Source organism: Antedon mediterranea, chromosome 10 (genome assembly GCF_964355755.1).
Source record: "Antedon mediterranea chromosome 10, ecAntMedi1.1, whole genome shotgun sequence".
Lineage (NCBI taxonomy): Eukaryota > Metazoa > Echinodermata > Crinoidea > Comatulida > Antedonidae > Antedon > Antedon mediterranea.
This window is the reverse complement of record NC_092679.1, coordinates 23,872,338-23,886,838: the sequence shown is the minus strand read 5'-3', so window position 1 is coordinate 23,886,838 and position 14,501 is coordinate 23,872,338. Positions and strand designations below refer to the sequence as shown.

Below are 14,501 nucleotides of genomic sequence, written 5' to 3'. Positions count from 1 at the left end.
AATACATTATAGTATACAGCAGGTCTAATACATTATAGTCTACAGCAGGTCTAATACATTATAGTCTACAGGAGGTCTAATACATTATAGTCTACAGCAGGTCTAATACATTATAGTCTACAGCAGGTCTAATACATTATAGTCTACAGCAGGTCTAATACATTATAGTCTACAGCAGGTCTAATACATTATAGTCTACAGCAGGTCTAATACATTATAGTCTACAGCAGGTCTAATACATTATAGTCTACAGCAGGTCTAATACATTATAGTCTACAGCAGGTCTAATACATTATAGTCTACAGCAGGTCTAATACATTATAGTCTACAGCAGGTCTAATACATTATAGTCTACAGCAGGTCTAATACATTATAGTCTACAGCAGGTCTAATACATTATAGTCTACAGCAGGTCTAATACATTATAGTCTACAGCAGGTCTAATACATTATAGTCTACAGCAGGTCTAATACATTATAGTCTACAGCAGGTCTAATACATTATAGTCTACAGCAGGTCTAATACATTATAGTCTACAGCAGGTCTAATACATTATAGTCTACAGCAGGTCTAATACATTATAGTCTACAGCAGGTCTAATACATTATAGTCTACAGCAGGTCTAATACATTATAGTCTACAGCAGGTCTAATACATTATAGTCTACAGCAGGTCTAATACATTATAGTCTACAGCAGGTCTAATACATTATAGTCTACAGCAGGTCTAATACATTATAGTCTACAGCAGGTCTAATACATTATAGTCTACAGCAGGTCTAATACATTATAGTCTACAGCAGGTCTAATACATTATAGTCTACAGCAGGTCTAATACATTATAGTCTACAGCAGGTCTAATACATTATAGTCTACAGCTGGTCTAATACATTATAGTCTACAGCAGGTCTAATGCATTATAGTCTACAGCAGGTCTAATACATTATAGTCTACAGCTGGTCTAATACATTATAGTCTACAGCAGGTCTAATACATTATAGTCTACAGCAGGTCTAATACATTATAGTCTACAGCAGGTCTAATACATTATAGTCTACAGCAGGTCTAATACATTATAGTCTATAGCAGGTCTAATACATTATAGTCTACAGCAGGTCTAATACATTATAGTCTACAGCAGGTCTAATACATTATAGTCTACAGCAGGTCTAATACATTATAGTCTACAGCAGGTCTAATACATTATAGTCTACAGCAGGTCTAATACATTATAGTATACAGCAGGTCTAATACATTATAGTCTACAGCAGGTCTAATACATTATAGTCTACAGCAGGTCTAATACATTATAGTCTACAGCAGGTCTAATACATTATAGTATACAGCAGGTCTAATACATTATAGTCTACAGCAGGTCTAATACATTATAGTCTACAGCAGGTCTAATACATTATAGTCTACAGCAGGTCTAATACATTATAGTATACAGCAGGTCTAATACATTATAGTATACAGCAGGTCTAATACATTATAGTCTACAGCAGGTCTAATACATTATAGTCTACAGCAGGTCTAATACATTATAGTCTACAGCAGGTCTAATACATTATAGTCTACAGCAGGTCTAATACATTATAGTCTACAGCAGGTCTAATACATTATAGTCTACAGCAGGTCTAATACATTATAGTCTACAGCAGGTCTAATACATTATAGTCTACAGCAGGTCTAATACATTATAGTCTACAGCAGGTCTAATACATTATAGTCTACAGCAGGTCTAATACATTATAGTCTACAGCAGGTCTAATACATTATAGTCTACAGCAGGTCTAATACATTATAGTCTACAGCAGGTCTAATACATTATAGTCTACAGCAGGTCTAATACATTATAGTCTACAGCAGGTCTAATACATTATAGTCTACAGCAGGTCTAATACATTATAGTCTATAGCAGGTCTAATACATTATAGTCTATAGCAGGTCTAATACATTATAGTCTACAGCAGGTCTAATACATTATAGTCTACAGCAGGTCTAATACATTATAGTCTACAGCAGGTCTAATACATTATAGTCTACAGCAGGTCTAATACATTATAGTCTACAGCAGGTCTAATACAGTATAGTCTACAGCAGGTCTAATACATTATAGTCTACAGCAGGTCTAATACATTATAGTCTACAGCAGGTCTAATACATTATAGTCTACAGCAGGTCTAATACATTATAGTCTACAGCAGGTCTAATACATTATAGTCTACAGCAGGTCTAATACATTATAGTCTACAGCAGGTCTAATACATTATAGTCTACAGCAGGTCTAATACATTATAGTCTACAGCAGGTCTAATACATTATAGTCTACAGCAGGTCTAATACATTATAGTCTACAGCAGGTCTAATACATTATAGTCTACAGCAGGTCTAATACATTATAGTCTACAGCAGGTCTAATACATTATAGTCTACAGCAGGTCTAATACATTATAGTCTACAGCAGGTCTAATACATTATAGTCTACAGCAGGTCTAATACATTATAGTCTACAGCAGGTCTAATACATTATAGTCTACAGCAGGTCTAATACATTATAGTCTACAGCAGGTCTAATACATTTTAGTCTACAGCAGGTCTAATACATTATAGTCTACAGCAGGTCTAATACATTATAGTCTACAGCAGGTCTAATACATTATAGTCTACAGCAGGTCTAATACATTATAGTCTACAGCAGGTCTAATACATTATAGTCTACAGCAGGTCTAATACAGGGTGTGTAGAAAGCGACGACCTCGAATTGGACGACCCCAACGACCCAGGCGACCTCGAATTGAACGACCTCGAATTGAACGACCCATAACACGAAACCGACGACCCCTATAGCCTAGCCTAGCCTAGGCCTAAGTGTGGTATAACATCCCGAAGCCGAAAATAGCCAAAGATCTTTAAACTATACCTTATTATATAATACTCGCAAGCAAGCAATTGATTGAAAAAATAAAGAAATATCGCCATTTGATACTGATTGTGTCGACACGAACAAACGAAAAGATATGGAACGCCAAGAGTGCATCATTAAAACTGCATTCGACATATTAAAAATAAATTAAAAAGAAATAAATATTATACAATACATGGTTAAACCATGGACGTATAATTACATCTCGTCTTCTTATAACGAACACTATAGGCCTACCAAGCAGCGTAACATCCGCATGGGGATATGACCGGTTGGGCCGCCGACAAGTTGAGCCGCCGGTAATTTCTATGAAACGGCCTGTGCGTCTTTTACGACATTTCGCGTAGTGATAGAGTGGTGTCCTAGTAGGCCCTACATAAGTTCATGGTCTTTAGGTTTATTGTGTCATGAAAATAAATAATAATTACATACTACAATTTTGTTGGTTTGAAACAGCAAAGGAAAGTAGTCATATTTAATAATTTATTTGTTTTTAATCTTTCAAGGTAAAAATGCAGTGCACTCCATAATATTTTTCTCGCGTGTATGCCTACCACGTAAAATCACGTTGTCTCTCAGGACTAATAGAGTATTGATATTCTTCGAATGAGGTTAAATAATTATTATTTTTTATTTACTATCTTTTAATATCATATTTTATTGAATTTTACAATGTTAATACACAAAATATTTTACTAAAAAACGGTGATTTTATGCAATTATTTTACTTCAACTGCCGCCTGAGGGGGCAACATGTTTACGTCATTTTTGGCTAAAAACGATCATTTTCGGTCATGTTTTAGGCCTTATATTTTGGAATCTACAAGTCAGATATTCATAATTATTTCTCTTTAATTATAATATTTAATAATATATACTAAAAACCGTGATATATAAACTTTGGAATATACATCGTTATATCTAATAATTAATATAAATAGAACTTCTATTAAATAGAAACGAGCACCGGCGAAAGTAAGCATTTGGCGTTTCATAGAAAATAACGTTTTTCTGGCGGCGCCTCAACTTGTCGGCGGCTCAACTTGGCCTAATCCTGCATGGGGAGGGCCATAAAAAAGCTTTACATTTCACACATGCATTGTATACGGTCAAACCATGGAGGTATAAAAATATTTTTACCAAACCATGGAGCTGGTCAAACCATGGAGTACCTCCATGGTCAAACCTTACCTGCCGCTGAAAAAAGGGGCCTGGTTTGCCATGTTTATGATATTTCGTGTGCTAATCGAGTCGAATGCAGTTTTAATGATGCACTCTTGGCGTTCCATATCTGTTCGTTTGTTCGTGTCGACACATTCAGTATCAAATGGCGATATTTCTGTATTTTTTCAATCCATTGATTGCTTGCGAGTATTATATAAGGTATGGTTTAAAGATCTTTGGTTATGTTCGGCTTCGGGATGTTATACCATACTTAGGCCTAGGCTAGGCTAGGCTATTATAGGGGTCGTCGGTTTCGTGTTATGGGTCGTCCAATTCTAGGTCGTCCAATTCGAGGTAGCCCGGGTCGTTGGGGTCGTCCAATTCGAGGTCGTCGCTTTCTACACACCCGTCTAATACATTATAGTCTACAGCAGGTCTAATACATTATAGTCTTGAGACAAAACAATTTAGAAAACGCAAGCAACGCATGTCACCTATATCATTAGAATGAATGAAATAGAATTATGAGTGCTAAACTAATCAATAATTATGAAAACATACGCCGCTTATAATATTAATGTTCGCCTAGAAATTTTGATTAATTTATGTAACCTCTCTTTATCGGTCGTATTACAGTCAAACGAGAGCAGAGAGCTTTACATAACTCAAGTACAATAGGTTATCTGATGTATTGGACATTATGAATGAACGGTAATCATTTGTAGAAAATATATTATTAGTAATAATTGTATAATAACGGGATGCACTTACCAATGATCAAAATAATTTCATTAAATTAATGAATAAGCCGGCAAACAACTTCCGAGTCGTATCATTTGCTGAATGTCTATAATGACGAAACATTCCAAAAACAAGTTGGCATTTCTCTTATGTAAATTGTAAATAGAGAAGAAATTAATTTGGATAATTAGGAATGTTTTATCAGCCTACAATCTGTAATAGGCCTCATCATGTTGATGAATCATTAATATAACATCAAATTAAATCAAATCAAAATAAATTGTTATTCCATAAAACTTCAACATAAGGATATACAAAGATGTCATCAACAGTTATGGAAAAGTGAACTCAACATAAACAAAGCTTTTAAGCAGAGACCCTTACAAAACATTGAAGAATAAGAAGTTATTATTAACATCATTAGAACAATAAAAACCAGAAATATATTACTTTAAGAAGATGATAAATAGTGAAATATGTTTAAAATTTAGATACTTTGTTGACCAATACATGTTTACAATAAATGGTAGGTGGTATTCAAATTAAAATTCTTTTTTTATTAATCTTCATTTTTCATGTTTTTGATAGACAATACATCTCAAACATTTTATTTGAATAGGCAGATGAGAAGATTCACTTTATATCCTTTTCCCTCTCAATTATTCTACTGTTATTTGAATATAAGGCGAATGTTGGATTAATTTAATAGCCAAATTGCAAGACTATTGATGCCAGTTACATTTATTATAGAACATGACAACGTAAATTGTAATATACACCATGCTTCTATATAGTGTCACATTAGCATTGATGCAAGTCACTTAGCAATAATTGAAAATTGATTCATAAGGACAAATGAAAAAACTCAGTTTTACATCGGGGATATAAATTTTTGATACGAATCGTTTTAACTGTATTAGTTATATAATTATTGACAAACATTACACAATGATAATGTAAGAGTTCTGAAAAAAATATGTAAATGTTAAAATGTTGTTTAAAACTGTCACTCAAATGTGTGAAACTTAACTTACACTGAATTTGATCTTGGAACAAATAATTACGTTATTACCTGCAATCCGTTTATATTCATTTTAATGTTAAATTACGATTTTTTTTTCTAAATAAAAAAAAACGTGCAAAATTACATTTCAGCCTTTCGAGAAAATACTGCATATTTTTTAATTGTGGCAAATCGAAGAAACTAATCATTTCAAAAGGCTAACCTTATTCATTTCTAATGTCGTGTCTACACTATCAATTTTTGTGACAAAAACATGCGAGGTGCCCATATATGGACATGATGATGTCATATCACTACCGTATTTGGGCACATCACACTTTTTTTAGTCAAACTAGTTTGATAGTGTAGACAGAGTTTGTATAGTAAAAGTATATAAATAATGGTGTGGTTTTTAGAGAAGTTTTCATTAAAGACATTTTGTTTAATTTTGTTGCTATAGGTTATGGAAACCTGTCTCCTAAAACACTTTGGGGCAGAATGTTCTGTATATTATACGCCCTCATCGGAATACCACTGACAGGATGGGTACTGAACGTCATTGGCAAGTGTTTTGTGGAGAAATGGAAACGTTTAACCAATTTGATTGTGTCTAACTTTTCTTTGGTGGTATCAAGCAATCGTGCGCGTACATTCACAGCCTATTTCGCAGTAGGATGCCTCATGTATACACTTACGATCATTCTTCCTTCATTACTGTTTATGCTGATAGAAGGCTGGACGTTCTTTGAAGCACAGTATTTCTGTCTTATCTCACTGACCACTATAGGATTTGGTGATTATGTAATATGTAACAACCCTGAAATGTCGGTAGTTATTAGAGCTACCTACAAGTGCATGGCAGTCGTTTACTTGATATTTGGTCTTAGTATTTTAATGATAACTTTGAAAGGTATTGGTGATATGGAAACTAGAAATGCAAAAACATTTGGAAATCTTTCTCAGAAACTTAAACAGCAGGTGCTTCGTGCCAGTGATAAATTTAAGCAACGAGACGAAGATAACAATCATATACACGATGACACTAATGGTATTATGGAATCATTACCTTCGTCGTATAGATCAACAATATATAACCAAACTCCAGACGGAACGACGGTAATAACTGACCAATTATAGGACACGCAGAAAGACAAGAGGTTGTGAACATTGTACAGATTAAGAGAGGTGTCATATTAGCTGAACAACTCATGAATATTCATTATAATACTTTCTCTGCGCTGCGCGTTGGTAATCTTGTGATTTTATTCTGGCCAATAGAGGGAGGGCTATATGTATGATCTACATACAGTATGGTTAGGACTTGTGGACTTGTTCATCAAGTATTTGTAGTGAAATATGTTAGCGACAGAGGGCATGCTGTTTAATATTTTAGCCCACATTAAAGATACAGATAACTCGATTTTTTTAAAGTTTTTTTTTTACGTTACAAATTTTTTTTAAGTGGTCTGTTGGTACAAGCTTTACAAAGAAAAGTGGAACAAACATATACACACAAACGTACGAACATATAAAGCACATTGCTAGATAATAAAGTAAAGTTGAAACCTCATTTGTTGCTAGAACAACCGTCTTCTGTTGCCGACATAAGTTAATAAGAGGCTGAATACTTAAAAGTAGTCGTTGAGTGCCCCGCGTGTCTAAGAGAATTTGTAAAACCATATTGACGTCCATTATCTGTATTCACCAAACCGTGAAGTGTACTTTATTGATTGCTTTATGTGCGTGTTAGGCTGACTACTGTATGATCGTCTGAATTGTGACGACGCCGGGTAATACGAATTCATTCTACAAGAACGTTATTATAATTCATTCATTTCTCTATTGCAGTAAAGCTTCATTAACGACGTTTGAAAAACCGCCGCCGTACAATCAGCTGTAGACAGGCTCAATCGCTGTTTTGTTCAATCACCAGCAAACTCTTGAATGTTATATCCACAAAGGAAGGTTTTATTACACGTGTTTCAGCATTGTGTTTACTTATTCTAATATATGATGAAATAGCGTAACGTGTAACTTGTTTCTGTCCTTATATGTTAGGCCTACAGTACATTTCTGTAATCAGGAAAGAGTTTAATGTCACTCTTCCCTTCTAATATAAAGAGCTGCGACGCTTAACGGCAATGTACGTATGTTTAGGTTGGCCATAGTCGATAAATTATAATGTTGCCTGTTTTGTCAATCAATGTATTTAAGTGTATCATCTAACCAACTGTTCTGCAATATTCGACTGTGGCGTTTTACAAAACAATTTAACAACCTAAATCTCCTAATGAATACAAAGGTCAATATTTCAACTCATGGAAATACTATTTTTCCTCCATCCACCTCATGATAACATCCATTATTTTGCAGTAGGCCTAACTATAACAGAGAATGCTAGTCCTTCTTAAATTCATTGAAATGTATACCCTAAGAAAGATATAATACAATTGTATCAAAGGTAACAACATGATGCTGACCTCCTGAGATGATCAAAGGGTTTATCTGTGGCTGGGACACGATCAGATCCACGTCCCCTTAGCATACAGCGCGCGCCGTGGAGAATATGTACATGGTGCAGGAGGAAGGTGCGGGACGTGGTGGGGACGTGGTGGTACTGCGGGTTAGTTAAAGGGTTTTATTCTAAACAAGAATAAGTCCTTGGAGCAAACAAATATCACAGTACATGACGATATTTTTAGTCTGTGCTCCAGACGGAGTTTTGTCTTAAAATTGTTAAAAATATATATATTTGCACATATGGCGTTTCATACGTGTATTACTTGAGTTTGGATGACAAAAATCGAAATAAAAACAAATAAATAAAAAAAAAAGACAATGAATACCGACTTGGGGCAAGTCTACGATATTTTATGTTTCGACATAGCTAAGCATGAATGAAGAGCCTGTAGATATTGAACTAACTACAGTAGGCCTACGTGCCCATTGAATGCTTTTCGTTCACCTGAAATACCAGTAAAGTAAACTAAACCATTATTTTTATCATAAATGTAAATTTACCTATAACAATTTATGTGTAATATATTTTTAATTTGTATTTTAGCATTTGAACAATGCAGAGCATTGTCTTTTTTGCTGTTTTAACAATAATAACAAAATATTAATACATTTTTATACTTGTTTACAGAAATGTTTACATGGTTGACGTGGAATTATTTTAATATACAATTTGTTAAGTTTTCATTAATATAAATTTGTAAAAGAAAATGTTAATAAAAAAAAACCAAAGTATATAGATAATAATAATACATTGCAGTAAAACAGATTATCATTTTACATGTATTTTTATTCCAATAGGCCTATTGAAAACGAATAAATATTATACATACAGCAGCAGTGAAAACAGGAGAGACCTGTTTTCCATCCACTATTTGAATGTGTTCGCGCACGAATCAAAAGCGTCAGCTTATTTGACGCTTGCGTATCAATGTTTCCATCTTCCAAATCCCTCTCTAGTCTGCGGTGAATTCTATTTTATGCTATTTTGTTTATATACCTGCATAAAATAAGTTTGCTGCCACCTATTTTTGTCAATTCGCTTGAGTAAAATCATTAGCATATTGTTAAGCAGGTGCTGTTTCTTTTCTGTTGTGTTTTACAAATACAAGAACAAGATGTACACTTGGAATTTAGCAGTATCCTTTGGTAAGCTTACATAATTGTTCATTGTTCTTTCTGATTATTAGTGCATGTATTATATTATTTGAATCACCAAACGAAGTCTGTTAACGTGCCATATTTATTATGATGTGTTTATCCAACAAACCCGTCTGTCACTACTGAATGTTGGTACGTGACATAGCATATAGAGAGGTTGGGACAGGTTTCTAAATTTACCTAGGTTGATCTTCTTCTGTCTCATCCTGCTACACCCCGAAAAAATATATAACATACTCGGTGTCGTTAGCAGGGAGAGAAAACGTAAATATAATCAAATGTAATCCTTATTATAACCATGGATTAAAGAATAGAAGGATATGCATCAACGTGAGATCAAGGGTTCCTTGACTCTCGCCGACAGACCGCGGACCGCCCCACAATGTTACAGTTTAATTAACCGCATGGTAACAACGAAACGGTCGCGTGCCTAATATATTGTTACTGCACATGTGCAACGACATTTAACCTTGTTGACTACGCTTCTTTCGCGCGTTCTTTGTTGCACTGTATGTATTCATACATTTTTGAACAGTATAATAATCAGTGGCGTAACGGCTATGTGCGCTCACTGGCTAAACCGAAGCTTGGGGCCCAGAGGAACAGGCATAAAATATGTCGAAAATGCTAAAAACGTCCGAGGCCTCGATCTTTGAAACTTGGAGGGCCACTTAGGTTTCCTAAACAAGTGGCTTCAGGCCTCTGCCTCACGCCACTGAGTATAATGTTTATTGAAAACAGTTGTTAAATTACATTGTATGTTATTGTGAAGACCCTAGTGTAGGCCTACTTCATCAATATACCAGATAAAAACAATACTATATTGTTATTGGCTTAGAATTGTAGATGCTATAATTGTAATTAGTATAGGTTTCTGCCGCGATTGATCTACGCTAATGTTTTTATGACATTAAAGTAGCATTTTATGACCTGTAGTAGCCCTACATCTGAGACAATAACTATTTATTTGTTGTCTCAGCCTACATCACATGTAAAATTACAAAATCAGCAAGGATACTAGGCCTAGGTCTTCTAGGCTTACTAGTAAACCATATGATTTGCCGACATTGATACTGCCTAGGTAGATACAACGTGTAATCATGATCTATATACTCACCGTTGTCTTACTTCTTGTGTGAATAATAATAGGTACTTCGTTTGTTCGTGATTAAGTTTGCCCTGCGTGTACTTTTCAAAACGACCGCTAGGTAACGAATCGCAACTATACATAGCCAGCCAATCCCGGATCAGGGATCGCAGTTTTCATTCAATTAGACCCGGTGATTGGATGTGATGTGGATGATGACATTATCACTAGCCAATCACCAGGCACTACAATTTAAATATAATCACATCGATTTAAGGAGATTTATGAAGAAACCACTGCTTAGCCATATATTAAAAACACGATTGTTGTATGGGTGAACACCGGCCACGCTAACAACATACATGGTCAAGTGCATAATTTAATATTCTATAGATTAACGCAATCTTTAATGACAGAAGATGGCAGGCAAATAATGATAATTCAAATATAAAAATTGCATATTTTATTAATATTACCAACTACTTAAAATTACCAGTCGTAAGAAAGTGAACTTTTCATAGTCCGATTGTGATGAAACTAAAACAGAATTATTCAGCAATATATTTTTGTTGTCAATTAATCATCGACGTAGACATGTCAATAGAACATTCAGACTGCGCATACGATCATGGTTACGTTTTGGTCTAAAAAAATGTAACAGTTGATTCGCAGCGTTTTAGAGAGGGCCGCGGTTAGAGACACGGAGTTCAATGAGCGTGTTTGTTTGATTGGCAACAGTGCTTTAGTATAGGCAAGCGCGTTGTAAAATCGTTTGATGTCACCGTCGATGCATATCCTTCTATTCTTTAATCCATGTTATAATAAGCACGAATGAGCAAAAGAAGCTGTAATGACGTCATAAGACCGGATGTAACGTCGCACATACACATCAATTGTTTGCAGAATTTTTAAGCCGTTGGGCTGCCTTCTGTTTGTACTATTTATGTGTTTTTTTATGAATAAATACCTATATATATATATATAATAACCTCGCTACCAAATACCATCTTCGAGACGTGATATGGCTGCATCCGGTTTGAAATTAAAAAAAATCTATAGATTTGAGGACATGCCCCTGTAGTATATTCATGCAAAATCCCAGCTCAAATCGGTCACACCAAAAATGTGGGTTACACAAAGTTTTTTAATCCATTTAAGCTGAATTACAAATATGGTAATAAGCACAAAGCAAAATAAACATGTGTAAAAGTGATAATTACCGATTACACAAAATAAGTATTTCAAGAAATAATAAAAATAAGATATATTGTATATCATATTGCGTATACAGTACTTTTCACCATAAAGTTTAAAAAAAAAGTTTTGTCCGGGCTTGAACCGGGGACCTTCTGCGTGTTAAGTAGACGTGATAACCACTACGCCAAGAAGCCGCATATAACTACACAACGCTGTGGTGTGTGTCAAACATTGTGGCTTCTTAATTAAACAAATTAATTAACAAACAAGCACGAATGTGCAATACTCGGGGTACAGCGAAAGAAGCTTTAATGACGTCATAAGACCGGATGTAACGTCACATACACATCAATAACCGCGCTACCAAATACGGCTATACGGTACCATCTTCGAGACGTGATATGGCTGCATCCGGTTTGAAATTAAAAAATCTGGCTCCATAGCTTTGAGTACATGTCCCTGTAGTATATCCATGCTAAATCCGAGCTCAATACTACAACGAATAAGGGAGGAGTAGTACTTTATAAATCGCACATTTTGCTCAATAGTGTCCGGATGGAAGAAGAAGAGGAAAAGATGAGAGCGTCCTAGACTCAGGTACCCCGAGTAACAGGTACCCTGAGTAATAAAACGAGATATACTCTATATCATATTACGTATACAGTTATTTCACCATAAAGTTAAAGAAAAATAGGTTTCACCAGGGCTCGAACCGGGACCTTCTGCGTGTTAAGCAGATTTGACAACCACTACACTACGAAACCACTTACACTAAAAATGTGGGTAACAGAAAGTTTTTTAATCCATTTAAATTACAAATAAATATGGTAATAAGCACAAAGCAAAATAAACATGTGTAAAAGTGATAATTACCGATTACACAAAATAAGTATTTAAACAAATAATAAAAATAAGATATACTGTGTATAATTAACATATTGCGTATACAGTACTTTTCACCATAAAGTTTAAAAAAAAAGGTTTCGCCCGGGCTCGAACCAGGTACCTTCTGCGTGTTAAGCAAACGTGATAACCACTACGCCAAAAAGCCGCATGTAACTACATAACGCTGTGGTGTGTGTCACACATTGTGGCTTCTTAATTAAACAAATTAATTAACAAAAAAGCACGAATGTGCGATACTCGGGGCACAGCAAATGAAGCTGCAATGACGTCATAAGACGAGATGTGACGTCACATACACCAGTACCAAATACGGCTATATGGTACCATCTACGAGACGTCATATGGCTGCATCCGGTCTGAAATTTAAAAATCCGGCTCTATAGATTTTGTCCCTGTAGTATATTCATGCCAAATCCCAGCTCAATACTACAACTAATAAGGGAGGAGTAGTACTTTAAAAATCGTCCAGATGGAAGAAGAGGAGAAAATGAGTAAGTCCTAGACTCGGGTACCCCGAGTAAAAATTTAAATAAACATGTACAATTATGGTAAAACGGTATATTCTAATAAAACGAACCCACAGCAAAAATTATTGTCCATATAGACAAATTAGGTAATGTTTACGTAGCACTGGCTATATAATCTTAATCACCTCTACCGTAGCTTAGAAAATGTAAATATATTTTATACAATTATTTGATAGATATTTTACTATAATTTTTATCGAATAGTTAGGTTATAACAATTTAAAAATATCAGTTTAAAAAAAGAGTTCTGAATGAGAACAAGAAAAACAACATAAATTAAATGTTAATACATTATATTAATGAGTTGGTTTGGATGGTGGAAATATTGTATGAGTTGAATGATTGAATGATTGAATGCTCTATTTAATGAGGCGGGCTGAGTTAGATAGAGCAGTCATTGATCTCCTAACAAATGAAATATTCTCACCATTCAACGAATACAGAATTTTCATTGTCTACTTCATAACACACCTACTGTTAACTACAAAAACTTGTATTAAATTAAATCCATCTTGAATCATTGTCCAAGACTAGACCATAATTTTTGTTATTATTTGTTATTAATAATAACATACGGGGAGACCATCGTAGTACATTGTTATTGTCAAAACTAGCCATTCACCAACATTCGGAGACCACCGTATTGTTATTGGCGAGTAGATTATCAGAATCAGATTTTAGTTTCAGTGTCCGTAATAAGTTAATGGATTCAATTCAGTAATACAGCCAAAATTACTGAAAGAAATGCTGGTCATATAAATAATGATGATATTGATTGCGATTCCTACAATTATCTTACAAACATTTTTCACGATGGTGCGTATACAAAAATTAACAACAATACATTTTGTTAGGCGACCAAATATGTCATACGTACGGTGGCTGATTTCCGCCAAAGAAAAAAATTATTTTATAATAATACGGCGTTAAAACGCCCTAATTATACAATCCGTTCACAAGTGCATGCGTAGTACATCAACAAACCCAGAGCCACAAAGAGTTACGACTTTGAATGGATTGAATCAATTTGTTTAAGGGTTTTTGTTAAAATAAAATAACATTATTTTGATGATTTAAAACATTTTGTGCGCTCCATACACGCTCTACGCCTTTATTTTGTACAGCGATTCTCTATAGTAATGCATTGTTTTTACATTTTGTTGTTAAAAATCATCTTTGTAGTAACTTTATGATTGCGTTATCTTAACAAAAAAACTTTAAACAAATTGATTGTTTTAATATTAAAACCTTGTGAATGTTATTGCACATGACT

The 14,501-nt window shown here is 34.5% G+C and overlaps 1 protein-coding gene across 5 annotated transcripts in view; it reads left to right on the top strand.

Moving 5' to 3' along the window:
• Positions 1 to 7,280, top strand: part of LOC140060565 (potassium channel, subfamily K, member 16-like) — a 30,293-nt gene extending 23,013 nt beyond the window's left edge. For all 5 annotated transcript variants that reach the window (XM_072106834.1, XM_072106836.1, XM_072106835.1 and 2 more), the window contains one exon: positions 6,294 to 7,280. In XM_072106834.1, the coding sequence (XP_071962935.1) occupies positions 6,294 to 6,970 (677 nt within the window). In that variant the 3' untranslated portion in view covers positions 6,971 to 7,280. The remainder of the gene's footprint in view (positions 1 to 6,293) is intronic.
• Positions 7,281 to 14,501: the final 7,221 nt, after the last annotated feature.